This window comes from Equus asinus, chromosome 25 (assembly GCF_041296235.1).
Source record: "Equus asinus isolate D_3611 breed Donkey chromosome 25, EquAss-T2T_v2, whole genome shotgun sequence".
Classification (NCBI taxonomy): Eukaryota; Metazoa; Chordata; class Mammalia; order Perissodactyla; family Equidae; genus Equus; species Equus asinus.
This window is the reverse complement of record NC_091814.1, coordinates 28733311-28747326: the sequence shown is the minus strand read 5'-3', so window position 1 is coordinate 28747326 and position 14016 is coordinate 28733311. Positions and strand designations below refer to the sequence as shown.

The following is a 14016-nucleotide window of genomic DNA, read 5'->3' as shown; positions in this document are numbered from 1 at the left end:
ACATATCCATTGGTCATGTATTGGGCCCGAGACTGTGACAGAATTTCATATATGTGATCTCCTCTAAGCCTTAGAGTGGTAGATGTCCTTATGCCCATTTTACAGATAAGGAAACAGACTCACAGAGGTTAAATCACTAGCTCGGGGTTACAGGACTAGCAAGGTGTGGAGCCAAGATGCAGACTTGGGTTTAATTGCAAACTAATGCTTTCCCTGTTATACCAGTGGTTCTCTCAAACTATCCCGTGAGCTTTGTACAAAATGGATATTCCCAGGTCCAGCCCACAGAGAGTCTGCATGGGTAGCTTGGGGCGGGGCTGGAACACTGTATTTTTAAAGTGGCCCAAAGGTATGGATGGAGAACCACTGCGCTTCACTGCTCTGGAAGCCTCTCTGGATTTTTGTTTTTGTTTGTTGAGACCCTGCTCTCTCCTAATTAGTGCCAGTTTACAAGGTTGTACTAAACGTTACCGCATGCTTTTCCCATGGCCCTCTCAATTTGTATCTTTTCCCTGTTCATGCCCCATTCAAGGCATCCACTGGCCCCCCAGCTCCTCACATGACCTTGCCTGACCTTTACCACGTTCCCGGCTCTCCTCCCCTCCAGCCTGGCACCTCTGTGCCATGTTGGGGGGGGGGGGGGCGCTGGAAGGAAGGGCTGAAGTGCTTAGAGACCCCAAACGCTCCTGAGGTGCCCCTCAGTTGGTCAGGGCGGGGGCCGTCGGAGGGCTGGCTCCCCAAACCACCCACCTTTTAATGTCGCCTGCTCCCCCTCTTGTCTCACCCCGCAGTGGGCTCCCAGGACAGCTTGCTGGAGATCACCTTCCGCTCTGGAGCCCTGCCCGTGCTCTGTGACCCCACGACCCCCAAGCCGGAGGACCTGCATTCGCCGCCCCTGGGCGCGGGCTTGGCCGACTTCGCGCACCCGGCGGGCAGCCCCTTAGGTAGGCGCGACTGCTTGGTGAAGCTGGAGTGCTTCCGCTTCCTCCCGCCCGAGGACACCCCGCCCCCCGCGCAGGGCCAGCCGCTCCTGGGCGGCCTGGAGCTCATCAAGTTCCGCGAGTCGGGCATCGCCTCGGAGTACGAGTCCAACACGGACGAGAGCGAGGAGCGCGACTCGTGGTCCCAGGAGGAGCTGCCCCGGCTGCTGAACGTCCTGCAGAGGCAGGAGCTGGGTGACAGCTTGGATGATGAGATCGCCGTGTAGGTGCCGCAGGGCGGGGAGGCGGAGGAGGTGGCCCGTGGTGTGAGGGGCCCTGTCAGCCTGCCGCCCCGGATAGGGGCTGCCTGGCTGTGTGCGCTACTGAGGATGCCCAGGGGCCCGGAAGAGTTTACAGTTTCAGAAAAGGATTGGGATTTTGCTTTGGAGGGTCAAGGGGGGAAGCTGTTGGATTCCCAGAGGTGGATTGGCTGGCTCTTCTCTCCTACTTGTGACTACAAGATAGGGAGGGCCGGGCCTTCCAGAGCCCATGGCTTTGGGAAAGGGTCCCTCTTGAGGACTACCAGGCTGCTGAAGGACCTGCTCCCCGCCTGCTCCATCATCAGGCTCCTTGCTCTGTCTGTGATGTCCCAGCAGCCCCCTTGCTCTCCCCATCTCCGTGGTCCCGACTATGAAGGGAAGCCATTGGTACCGTCTCAGGTGCTTTGTGTTTGGACATCAGGATGCTACAGTTGCCTACACTTCCCCTGACGTTTATGGGAGGAATTCCTTCTCTAGGCCCTTGCAGATTGTAGAGGTTGGATGCTCTGGGCTATAAAAGACAGGATAGTCCTTTTAGTAGGAGCGTGGAATTAGGATGTGTCATATTGGCTAAGTTTTCAGATGGATTGGATCCGAACACCTCCAGCTGGATGTCAGGTGTTGCTTCAGAGGGAGACTGGGAGTTTAACATGGTTCAGGCCTTTGCTGTGAAAGCCAGTGGGGAGGGCAGCCCCTCTGCTGCCACAGATCACTCAGGTCTGGTTCTTCAGTCTGGAAGCCCTTGCTCGCCTCCTGCCTGCAAGCGCAGCTCACCCGCTTGGAGGCTGGGAGGCTGCCCCCTTCTCTCCTGTGTCCTGCCTCAGGGGCTATGCCAGCTGAAGCGTTTGTAGCACTCTCGCCTCTCTGAAAGACTCGGAGCCCCCAGCCTTACCTCTCAACCTGTCCCCTCCACTGGGCAGTAGTGGTCAGTTTTCATTGCAAAAAAATGGACACAGGCTGGTAGCTGAGATGGCTTATGTGCCCTCTTCAGAATCACTGCCACTTAGGTCAGGGACCATAGCCATGTCACCCTTGACCCATCTCTCCGTGGGTGCATGCCTCAAGCACACCTGTAAGAAGTACCCTGTGCAGTTCTCTTATCTTCTGCCATCTAGGCCTGGCGTAGAGATAACCACTCGGTACAGTGGGCTGATGGAGGCGGGGAGACAAGCTCCTTTGGCTCCAGTAAGGCAGTCAGTGGCTGTTAACAGATCTAAAGATGCCTGAAGAGAGAGCTGAGACATGCTCGAGTCATGTGTTTGGGCAATTAAGTCTTCATCCTGGACAACAAACCGCAGACCCAGACTGCAGTATTATTTCAGAGTCAATTGGTAAGGATGTGGTTGCCCCAAAATAGAGTTCTTCAACCCTTACTTTGCTTTATAATTTATATAAATGAAAGTGCAGGTCTTTTCTTATAGCTACAGTTGCATTTCTTCTAGACCAGAAAGTCCAAATTAAAGAATATAAATGCAGCTTTATGTACTGTCCTTGATGTACCAGGGTGTCAGTGGAAATAGGACGAGTACGTGTGTGTATGTGTGTGTATACGTGTGCTTGCATGTACACACATGTGAGGGAAGGTGGATACATGTGTGTAGGCCTGTGAGAAGCGATGGGAGAGAAGAGAATGGGGATCTCCAGGGTGTTTGAATCAACAGTAGGTTTGTGTTCTTTTCCAAACGTGCATTTAGAGAGGGGTGGTTCTGTTTCTTATATTTTCTAATTAACTGTTGGAAGTAGGTCTGGACACACAAGGGAAGGGAAAACCTAGAAAGTGAGATCCACAAAGCTACAGGAGCTGATGTCAGGAATCCGATTTGGCGGAGCCTCGCTAGTTTATAGAGTTCTAACACAGACTTCCTTGAGTGTGGGACCTCTTAAATCATTAAAATCTTGAGTCTTCAGGGGAGTGGAAGGTCTGGCTTCGCGAGGCCCACTGTCTGCAAGCAGGAGCTGAGGATCAACCCAGAGGCCGGTGGATTAGGTGTGTGGAATGTGGTAGGAGAGGGCGTGGATGGGGTGGGTGGGGAAGAGAGTTTCTACAACGGTCTTAAAAAGTTTGCAAAGGGAAACAAGAAAGGAAATGGAGGAGAGATTAAAGAAGTGGAGAGACCATCTGCACCGTTGACTTGGGACCCATTAGAGAGCCCTGCCCTCGGAGTGCCCCATGGTAGTTTCCGCCTGCCTCGCCCATCCTTTCCCCAGTTCACGCCCTCCCTGGAGCACTGGTTTATGTGTTGGCATCCTCCCCAGTGTGATCCAAACCAGGGCACACTGCGGGTATAGAGGTGGGAGACACAGGATGGATCTAGGGGCCTTGAAGGGTCACCAGCCCCGGGGCAGGAAAGGGAATGTTGCAGACCTGATTTCTCAGCGATGTCACCCTGTCCTCCTCCCTCCTTACTTCTTGCTCTGCTAACTCAACTCCTGCCTTTCTCCTTTTTAATCTTTCTACTCTGCGCTATATGGAAGATAAGTGGACACTAGGGGCACCTCCCTTATGGGTCCCTCTCCCAGGTGCCAGCAGACTCTTGGGCACACAAGGCTCTCACAGTTGCAGAGCCAGGAAAGAACTTCTCTGCACAGGATGGACTGTATATTGGGATTGAAAATGCTACTCCTTATATTCCTGCTTACATCAGCGCCCTCTGTAAAGCCTCTTCATAGCCTCACCTCTCTCAGCTGCTCTGGTTTAGGAGTTGGATTCCTTTCATTTACCCTCTGCCTGACTGCTTCCTCCCGCCCCTGCCCCGGAGCCCTCTACTTCCTCTAACTGTTGTGTCGTTAACTCTGTTGGATCAACTCTCTGGGAAAAGATTCTGTTCATGTAAGTGCACTTACTCCCTGGATGTTGTCACTAGTCTAGTGGCTTTTGCTAAATAAACCTTTCTTATTTCTAAACGCTTTTCCATTGTCTTTTCTTGCTTCTTCTATTCTACCTGGTCCTTCTCTCCCCCTAACTTCCACTCCACTTCCCAAGCGGGGTGGCATCAGCTCTGTGACACACGGCTCCCAAGGGTGTGGTGTTTAGAAAGAATTCACATGTTCCTGCAAGGAGAGGAGGAAGGTGGGGCCTTCAGGTATAGTTTATTTGGACCAGCCTTGCAAGGTTAGGTCTACCACCGGGGAGGATTTTGCACCCCCAGGGGACATTTGGCAATGTCTGGAGACATTTTTGGTTGTCACCACTGGGGGAGGGATGGTGTGGGCACGTAGTGGGTGAAAGCCAGAGATGTAGCTAAATACTCTACAACGCGCAGGACAATCCCCACAACAAAGAATTATCCAGTCCAAAATGTCCATAGTACCCGGGTTAAGAAACCCGGTCTATACCTGTTTTTTTCAGACTCGCTCAATCCCGGGTCTTTTGAAACTCCAAACGTTGTTGGAATAGATGAGAAGTGGCAGCGAGTTTTGAGTGCTTGAAAAAGTATGACACCGTAGACATTTTCAGATACAACTAAGATCATCAAGATTATAAAGGTTCACTGACTCCCTGACTAAATGTCTGAAATATGTGGCTGGTAGCATTCTCAATGGGCACATTTCAGGAATGTCTATACTGGAGGCAAAGCAGGCTCCTCCCACACCTGCCTGGAAAGACGATGGTGCCATTGCAACCCGGCTCAGCAGAGGAGTCCTGACACATGGGGGTATGGGCTTTCCTTTGGGGAGCAGAAAGGAAAGGGGAGGAGGAATGCTGCTAAGGGGGGTGTTAGAGAAATGAGGAGCTGCAGGATCTCGCAAAGCGACTTTCTGGAAACCAGATTCCTTTGGCTAGAACTTTTAGCCATTTTGAAGGCAGAGGGTTTGTTAAGCCTTTGTCAAGCTCAGGCCTGAAGGAAGGTTGGGAGGGTCACATCAACCAGGTTCATGTGCCCTCTGCCCTTTCGGGATGAATGCACTGGACTGAGCCTTATTTTATTATCTGTAAAATGGGGATAAAATATAACACATACAGCTAAAGGCTAAAAGACTGCATTTTTTTTTTTAGGATTGGCATCTGAGCTAACATCTATTGCCAGCCTTTTTTTTTTTTTCTTCTTCTTCTTCTCCCCAAAGCCCCCTGGTACATAGTTGTATATTCTAGTTGTGAGTGACTTTGGTTGTGGCATGTGGGACGCCGCCTCAGCCTGGCCTGATGAGCACTGCCATGTCCACACCCAGGATCCAAACCTGCGAAACCCTGGGCCACCAAAGCGGAGTGCATGAACTTAACCACTTGGCCACGGGTCCGGCCCCAACGAGACTGCATTTTTAAAAGGAGACAGGAGGGTGTCTGGCAGTGGCCCAGGCTGGGCACTAGACAGTTTATTTTCTAATGTACCGGGGAGAAGGGGGAGGCCAGGCCTGTACTGCTCAGTACAGTTGTGTGCAGGGTTCATTTTCCTTTCTTTTGAGGAAAATTAGCCCTGAGCTAACATCTGCTGTCAATCCTCCTCTTTTTGCTGAGGAAGACTGGCCCTGAGCTAACATCTGTGCCCATCTTCCTTTACTTTATACGTGGGATGCCTACCACAGCATGGCTTGCCAAGTGGTGCCATATCCGCACCCGGGATCTGAACCGGTGAACCCCGGGCAGCTGAAGCGGCACATGCGCACTTAACCACTCTGCCACCAGGCCGGCCCCGAGGGTGCATCTTCTGCTGTGCTGAAACTTTACTCAGAATTCTGTCCTGAGAAATTTGCTGGGGGTATAGTGGCCCTGGGCTTAGTCCCCAACCATTGGATGGCTTTCCCTCTTTTTTTTAACATGTTCTGTGCCTGTGGTACGGGTGCCCTGGAGGAGGGAATGTGGGCTGGGCAGACAGTGCGAGAGCAGATGAGGAGCCAGTTCCTCTCCTGGTTCTCCCACAGACGGTAGTGAGACCATGAGCGGCCTCCTCCTGTCCACCCCCGTCCCCATCCCTGTACTCCCTCAAGAGCCCCATCAAGGGGGACACACATGCACAGTGATGTGTGTGAGGAGAAGCCTTGGAGCCCTCAGGTGGCTTTCCCACTTAGGGAAACGAGGTCAGAGTGAGGACTGAAGACTTGCCCGGAGTCACTGATCTGCTCCCTCAGGGAACTGGGCCCTGGGAGTATTGTCAGGGCTGCCTGGAGACCACCTCGCCCCAGAGTGGGCGGGTGGGCCTCCACATGTCCTGGCTCTCGGCCCAGCAGGAGCCTGCAGGTCAGGTAGACTCAGGGACTCTGGCTGGGTGGGTGGAGCCTGGGGAAAGAGCAAGGTGAGGAGCAGGGGATGGTATGCAGGGCTGGGAGTGGTCTCACAGCATGGGGCGTGGTGGGGTTTGAGTCTAGCCTCTTACTCTGTGGGGACGAAGGAACCACAAACGATTTTTCAACAAAACCGTGGTAAGCCAAAGCAGCTCTGCTAAATCATAAAGTGGGGCTTCGGGAAGACTTACTCTGTCACTGGAAGGTAAGGGGAGACCATCCACCCCACCTATTGGCCAACCAGTGGGGAGGCAGGATGAACGGGGAGGGTTGGTGCCAGAGTCTCTGAAAGGAAGTGCCCCACTGTGGTGAAAGGGCCCACTGAGTCATTAGGGAGATGAAATGAGAGGTAAATAAGGCCTAAAAATAAGACCATTGAGCATTCAGCTTTTCTTTTTCTTTTTTTTTTTTAACCACATAATGGGCAAAGCAGAGGTCCTTGCTGCATCCCTGATACTCACCTGTTTTTCTGGGTCAGAGCTGGCAGTGAAGTTTGCTCAGAAATGGAATGAGAATCAGGGCTGGGACGTTACTTGGTGACGGGAAGTGCTGTTTTCACATGTTTCCCTGCCCGTTTTGACATGACTCAACACAGCTGTATAAAGATGCCCCTGGGTCAAAAATGATTCTGTTCTGCTTCAGCCAGAGGTGCCCCTTCCAAGTGAGGGACTGTGGTATAGGTGGCAGGAATGGGTCCCCACCCTCTTTGCCTCTTCTCTGCCTTGTGCTAGGGTATGTCGTCCCCCGCTTCCACCCCTCAGAAGCTCTGACATCTAAGGAGCTGTCAAACTGCAGAGGCTCTGCCAATAGAACCTTCCCCATGCTGATAGGAAAGGACGTTCAACCCTCTGCCCTCAGTGAGCTCTCCCCTAGTGTTTGTGGGGGGCGGGGGGGGCCGGGGCAAGGACTGGTCCCAGGGGACCAGCAAGAAGGCCAGGATCTTAGGGCTGTAGCTCTCAGACTTGAGCTGCGTCAGCATCACCTGCAGGGCTGGTTAGAACACAGATTGCGGGGCTCACCCCCAGAGTCCTGGTTCAGTAGGCCAGAGGATTTCATTCCTAAGAAGTTCCCCAGGGACACTGATACTGCTGGTCTGCACACCTCACCTTGAGAACCACTGTCTTGGAGGATATTACCAAAGTTTGGGTATTGTCTTTATAAAAAAGAGGGGGGGTAGGCCTGGGGTTGCTAAGCAACTGTTAGCCCAAGGGGAAGGGGACGGGGACTCAGGACTGGGAGGGATAGCAGGTGGTGCAGGGTGACCTCAGACTTGACAGAAGGCTGTGACTAACTTCGGTTTATTGACATCTCTCTAGAGACATGAATAGGCTTCAGCCCCTGTTAACCTGAGGGGTCCACTTTAACAAGGCAGCTGCCACCATCCTTCAGGGCTACTTGAAGGCCTGGCAGCTACCGGAGGAGAGCCTGTCTCCCGGCCAGGCCTTCTGCTCCTTGCTCCAGAGGGTTTTGAGCTTGCGGTAGTACACCTTGCAGCTGAAGCCCTCCTTGAAGCCCCCTTTGATGTGGCTCTTGAGGGAGTGCAGGGTGGGGTACATGCGGCAGCAGGCCGCGCACTTGTAGCCATTCTGCTGAGCTGGGTGCCACTTGGAGGCCATTAGGATGTCCCGGGATGTGATGGAGTCCAGGCCGTGCCTGGATTTCTTGGTGGCCTCTCGGGGGCAGGGGTTCTCTGCAGAGGAAGAGGATGAGCAGATGCTTTCCGCCATGTCTTCGGGAAGGCAGTTGTCCCCGCTGCCCTCGTCCCGCTGCACCTCTGGGAAGCTGTGGGCCTCCAGGTGGCTCTCTTTGTCCGTGCATACGAAGTAGCTGTAAGGGGAGAACCAGGGCCGGTAGATAATGCAGTTCCGTCTCAGCTGCTCCTCATTCTGGGGGTCCCCCAAGATGCAGTCTGCAAAGGAAAGGCATGGGCAGGGGCCAGTGAGGCCTGGGGGCGCTGAAGGCCGTGGAATAAGCGGAAGGCAGGCAGGCACCTTTCGTCGCCTCCTCTAAGGATAGACAGACCTCTGGCCTCCTATGATTCCTCTTTCCACCACCAATGGTTGTGGCCATTTTTCCAGCCTCACTGTCTTCCTGCAACAGGCCACTTAGGCAGAAACTACTGCTGTACACCAGTTTGAGAGACAGAAGAGGAGAGGTAGGAGGCCTCCACAGGCCTGTGGGTCTCTGCTAAGCGAAGGACCAGATAGGAGACTGCAGGGGAAAGGCAGTGGGTGGTTCTCTGGTGCGCAGGCACCCTTCCCTGAAAGGAGCAGCCCCTGTCCTCCCAGCCCCTCACCTGTGCCCGCCAAGTCGGAGACGGCCTCACCTGGTAAGAGCACTGTGTTAACCACGCCGTGCCGGAGAGCGCTGCTTTGGTACTGAGGTGGCAGGGCCTGTGCTGGGCTGGACCCCTCCGTGGGTAACGCAGCCTTAGCAATGTCTGGGGTACAGAGGAAGCACTCCAGTGAGCTGAGCAAGGTTGAGAGTCCTCTTCTTGCGACCCCCCCCCAAGACGTACCTAGAGGCTCAGCCTTGGTACTTTCAGGCATCGCAAAGCTGTAGCAAAACAACGACCGCTCTTGCACCCAGCTGGGCCGAGCTATTCCGGATGACACACTGGGGAATTCCAAATGGGGCAGTTTCACTGGGACCTGGGAAAGGTCCTCTCCAATGGAGAATTCAAGAGGTGGACCGGGTAACAGCTTTCTGCCTGGCCCACCCCTCTCTCGACCCTCTTGCAGCTCACTGCCTGTGTGACTTCACTCTGCATTGCATCCCCTGGGTGTCCCCTAGGCTCCAGAGAGGAAGTGAGTCTGGTCCCGGGCTGCATAGCTGTGTTACATGGTCCCTTTGAGGGTGAGAAGCCAGTTTCTCCAATTGAAACATCTCCCACCAACAGCCAGAAAGAGTTCAGGTGGACCCTAGGTGGCTGCTAACACTTGGATAAAAAGCTGACCTGCCTCAAAGCCCAGAGCAGTAGCTGTACTCAGTTTGAGAAACAGTTGTATAAATGTCCTGTGTATAGACAAATGGATGTTTAGAACCTCTCCACAGAGCAATACTTCTCAAACCTTAATGTCATAGGAATCACCTGGAGATCTTGTTAAAAATGCAGATTCTGCTTCAGCAGGTCTGGGGTCAGCCTGAGAGCCTGCATTTCTAACAAGCTCCCAGGTGATGCTGATGTTGCAGGTCCACAGGCCACACTAGCAAGTCCTGAGAGCATCCAGTTTTCTTCCATGATGTGCTCATCAGTTAACCCTGCCTCTTAGGCTCCTCCTGATAGCCTGATACTCTAGATCTCCTCCAGCTTGTCAAAACAGGGCTAAAACCAGCACATGCTCTTTATGTAGACAGACTGTCACCTTGAGATTTCGTGCAGAATTTAGAGAAGAAAACTTGACAACAAATGTTTCCCCCATCCTTCCCTTGCCAGAAATAAACAAACAGCAGGAACTACTTATCATGGATGCAGCGTTTTGAAAAATTATTTTCTCCGCATGTGTAATTTCACTTTCTCACTAAATTATGGTCCTGTAACATGATCTGGTAGAATACTCAATTGAAAGCTTCAAAAAACCACATTTTTATGGCCCTTGAGTTTACCTGGCAAGCTGGTGGCATGTGAGGACATAGTATCAGGAAAAGTGCTCAGGGCACAGGAAGAGACTCCAGGTCCAGAGATGCTGAGGAGTGAGAAGTTCTCCATCGTCTGCCGACCATAGAGTATGGATATCACACGCCTGCTGCCAAGAGGCTGGTTGGGTTGTCCAGACGATAAACATTCTGAGCACAGTTGACATCACAAGAAGGTCACGTGATTCTACTCACTGGCTGGGTTGTCCCTTTCAAAGATGGGTGGAGTCTGTTGCAAGCAAGATTAAGTTTTTTAAAGATTTTTGTTTTGACTTGTCCTTCTTCAGTGGCCTGCCTTGATGGAGAATACCCAGAGAGAAGGAAGAATATAGTAGAGACTGGGTAGTGGCCTAATCTGTGTGCCCCGCTTTGCTCTTCTCTGTCACTCTTCTGTGTCATTGCTGTCACCCCCCAGCTCTGGGAACATCTGTCTTCTCTGAATGACATCCTTGCTTTCCTTCTCCATCATCTGCCTGAACTCTGAGCCAGGTATTTTTGTTGTTTTGCTTTAGTTTCTGTTCTTTGGTTTGAGGTGTATTTTTTACATTTTCTTTGGAAATAATTTCAGACATTAAAAAGTTGCAAAAATAAAATTAGTACAAAAACATCCATTTACCCTGTATCCACATTTTCCTATTTGTTAATCTTTTACCTATTTTGCTTTATCGACTCCCTCCCTCTCTCTGTCTCTGTGTGTGTATACATTTTTTTTTCTGAGTTATTTGAAGGTAAGTTACAAACGTAAAGTCCCTTTGTGCCTAAATACTTCAACGTGTACTTCCTAAGAATAGGGACCAGATATTGTTTTAAATGGTTGGTGCTATTTTTAGCAAATGACTAAAACACAAATGGGTGGCTTACTCAACACTGTTTTGCTCATCATAGGCAGTTTGCTGGTGAGACTGCAGACTCCAGAGTGGCAAGGTCGCCCCTTCTCTTTGCTTCACTTTTGTCATAGAACAACCTAGCACGCTAGAGAGATGTGGAATCAGGGTGAAAGCTGATGATGCTGCTTTGAATATAAGTGGAAGGTGCCCCACTCCAGGTGCTCACGACAGGTGTCAACTAGTTACATGCAGTGCTTTGGATCTAAATGTGGATGTGTTTATGCTGTGAGGGAAAGAGCTGGCCCGCTCCGTGAGGAGCAGTGGGCTCCTCTGCAGTGTGTGGAGTGAGTATGTGAGCTTCGGCACACGAGAGCCCAGAGTTGTCTTCCTGTCTCTTATTTATTCATAGTGTTTACACATTTCCCGGACTGTGTAGAGAACTTGATTTCCTTGTGTGCCTCCTTCATAGCCTGGTTTGGAACATTAGAACGAGTTGGAATGTAAATTGATGCCATGCACTCTGGAAAGTTTGAGGCTCTTTGCAATTTCCCTTGGCCATTGTGGTAGAGAGAAAGATCATGGGTCTGGGAGTCAGCATGTGTGTGTTCTCATTCCCTCTCCGCCACTAGCTCCCTGTGTGGTATTAGGCAAACCTCTCTGCCACCTGTGTTTCTTTCCATTTTGTTAATTTAGACAGTTGGAGTAGGTGAGCATCTTCCTGGTCTAAAACCTAGTGATTTACATGTGGAAATGAGACAGTATAGTAATGAGTGGTGCACACAGGATCCAGAAGGCTTAGAATGTCATCCTGCCTTGGCCGAATACCTTCCTCCTAGTGCCAGCTGGTGGAACTTCAGAGATACTTAATGTCGAGAGGGCTGAAAATATTGGGGGAAATATGGGAGGCCACATCAGCCCCTGTTTGTAGAGTTTTTAAAATAGAACTCTGTTTTGGTTTAGTTATTGAAAAGTTTATGGGAACCTGGTTATCCAGGGTTTGTTATACTCCTAGTCGCAGGGCCTGTGTCTTGCATGCTGTATCCTCTCGGTATTTTGTTGCTGGTGGCCCAGGCAGAAGTGACACTCTCGAAGTGATCGGCCACTACATAAAATATGTCTCTCTCTCTCGTTTGTTTCCCACCTGCTTTCCGAGCCCCTTTCTCGGACAGGTAAGACCATCTTTCTTATGGATGACTTACGCCCCCAGTGCTCCCCTCTGCTTGGGTTTGTGCATGTCGGGGGGGTTCTGTTGGGAGGGCCACTCAACTGGGGTCCCATCATCTTTCTTTCCACCATCGCCATTATTTCCTGAACCATCAAGCTTCCAGCCCTGAGGAAGGGAGGGACAGGGTGCAGGGTCATTAGCGCAACAGCAGGAAAGGGGCGTACTGCACATCCCTTGGATGTGGAGATGGAGGGAGCCCCAGCCAGAGGCCCACTTTGGAGAAAAGGGCAGTTTGTCCCAGTCTGACCTCAAGAGCCCCTGTGGACCACTGCCAGAGGAGGGGTTTGGAGTGGCTCTTGTAAATCGAAAAAGGCTTGGGAACAGTTTCTCTACAATATCAGCCCATAATGCAGTCAGTTTTTAAGTATTCATGTAAAAAGTCAATTAAACTAACTTATTAAATGCTTACTATTGTGCAAGGCCCTATGCTGAGCATTATAGAAAATAAAAATCACTTCAGATGCCACATCCCCTCGAGGAGCTTACCATTTTATTACAGAGACAAGATATATTTACCTCAAAGACTTAGAGAATGGTAAAGAGAGTGTGTGATGGGCTATCTTTAAATTACTTAAGAATTCAGTGTATATCTTCTGAAGGGAAGAGAGCAAGAAATACAGGATATCCAAAATGGTGCATTATGCAGAAGTTACATTTATTCTAATGTGTTTTTAAAATAATAATGGGGCTCACAATTTACAAATCACTTTGACAGAAGTTTTTGGTCCATATGCTTTTTGAAATGAGTGTGACTGCTCTGAAAATTCACTTTAAACCAATAAGGAAACTGCCACGGAAGTATCTTAGCCAGGAAGTGGGGGGATTTGCCTTCCCCAGTGTACCTCTCTTGAACATTTGCTCTCCTTTCATGGTGGCCCAAATACTTTTCTGGTTTTGGAGAAAATAGTTAAATGCTTTAGTTTCCGAGGGCTCCTCTGCCAGTTTGCAGATTTCATGATTAAAGAAAAATTAGGAGCATGTGGGATATGATAGGCAAATTATGCAAAAGTGGATGACATGGCAAGACACACTCTTAGGAGAAGAATCAGGAATTGATAACCCTGTCGTAGGGGTGGGCTGGGAACTCCTGCTAGTGTGTTGGGTCTATACCTGGAGCCCAGCCAGCCTGAACCGATCAGTTCTGCGCCCCGTATCCCAAGGATGCTCTGATTGCATTCCCCGGCACATCCCGCCTGCAGTGGTGCTTTCCCTATGCGTGGGTTGGGGCGGTTACAGAGGTGAAGGCTGTGGGGTTCATCCCCACAGAGGAAGAGCTCCACTCCTCTTCCCACAGCTTCCTCCTGCTGCCCAAAGACCCTTAGACTATGGCTTATCTAGGTAGTTGGCTCAGAAGGGATATCACTGCTGAAACCGCAATAAAGAGAACTGTTCCCCTGACCCAAGACTCAGCAGCGCAGGGCGGAGAAAACTGCTTTATGCGAAAGTTCGACAGAAGAAAAGATCCACTTTGACCTCAGTTACTCTTAGGAAGACTCATCGAGAATAGGTACTTGGCAGAGGTCTTGACTTGGAGAGGAGCCTAGTGACCTCCTTCCCCGAGACTGACAAAATGTCTGGGGCAGTTGGTAAGGACAGAAAGCACAGGCCTGCTTCCAAGGCCCCAGAGAGAGTCTGACTACCTTAAGGACTGAGAGGGATTTCCAGGTGAGGAGAGGATGCCCGGATGTGAGTGCATGGACAGCATGGCTTAGAGCCCTGAGCTCTAGCCGTTCCAACTACAAACCTTGGGGCTACAATCTTGGCCTCCACAATTCTGCATCTGCAGAACGGGTTTGGCAAATCAATTCAAGATACTTTTGGAGCACCTACTATGTGCTAGACCCAGGCCAGCTGGTGAAGATACAAAG

General features: G+C 51.0%; 2 protein-coding genes across 13 annotated transcripts in view; one reads left to right on the top strand and one right to left on the bottom strand.

Annotated features, from left to right (window-relative positions):
* LOC106823687 (carboxyl-terminal PDZ ligand of neuronal nitric oxide synthase protein) overlaps positions 1-14016 on the top strand; it is a 286226-nt gene that overhangs the window by 266362 nt on the left and 5848 nt on the right. For 9 of the 12 annotated variants that reach the window (XM_070497043.1, XM_070497044.1, XM_070497042.1 and 6 more), the window contains one exon: positions 792-944. In XM_070497043.1, the coding sequence (XP_070353144.1) occupies positions 792-944 (153 nt within the window). Of the gene's footprint in view, positions 1-791; positions 4144-11945; positions 12093-14016 lie in introns of those variants that run through there. The other 3 variants (XM_044757798.2, XM_070497047.1, XM_070497048.1) reach the window with 2 other exon arrangements.
* On the bottom strand, positions 4342-11754 carry SPATA46 (spermatogenesis associated 46). Its single transcript, XM_014829511.3, has 3 exons — positions 10067-11754; positions 8787-8900; positions 4342-8369 (listed from the first exon to the last, which is right to left on the bottom strand). Exons 1-3 carry the CDS (start codon positions 10167-10169, stop codon positions 7852-7854), a joined length of 735 nt encoding a protein of 244 aa, XP_014684997.1. The 5' UTR covers positions 10170-11754; the 3' UTR covers positions 4342-7851.

Bases quoted from the DNA above. Each gene is read 5' to 3' on its own strand.
- SPATA46 (XM_014829511.3), bottom strand. From the start codon at position 10,169: ATGGAGAACTTCTCACTCCTCAGCATCTCTGGACCTGGAGTCTCTTCC. The intron at 8,901-10,066 runs GTAAACTCAAGG...TCTGTACCCCAG, and splicing joins ACATGCCACCAGCTTGCCAG to ACATTGCTAAGGCTGCGTTA. The intron at 8,370-8,786 runs GTGAGGCCGTCT...TTTCCTTTGCAG, and splicing joins TAACACAGTGCTCTTACCAG to ACTGCATCTTGGGGGACCCC.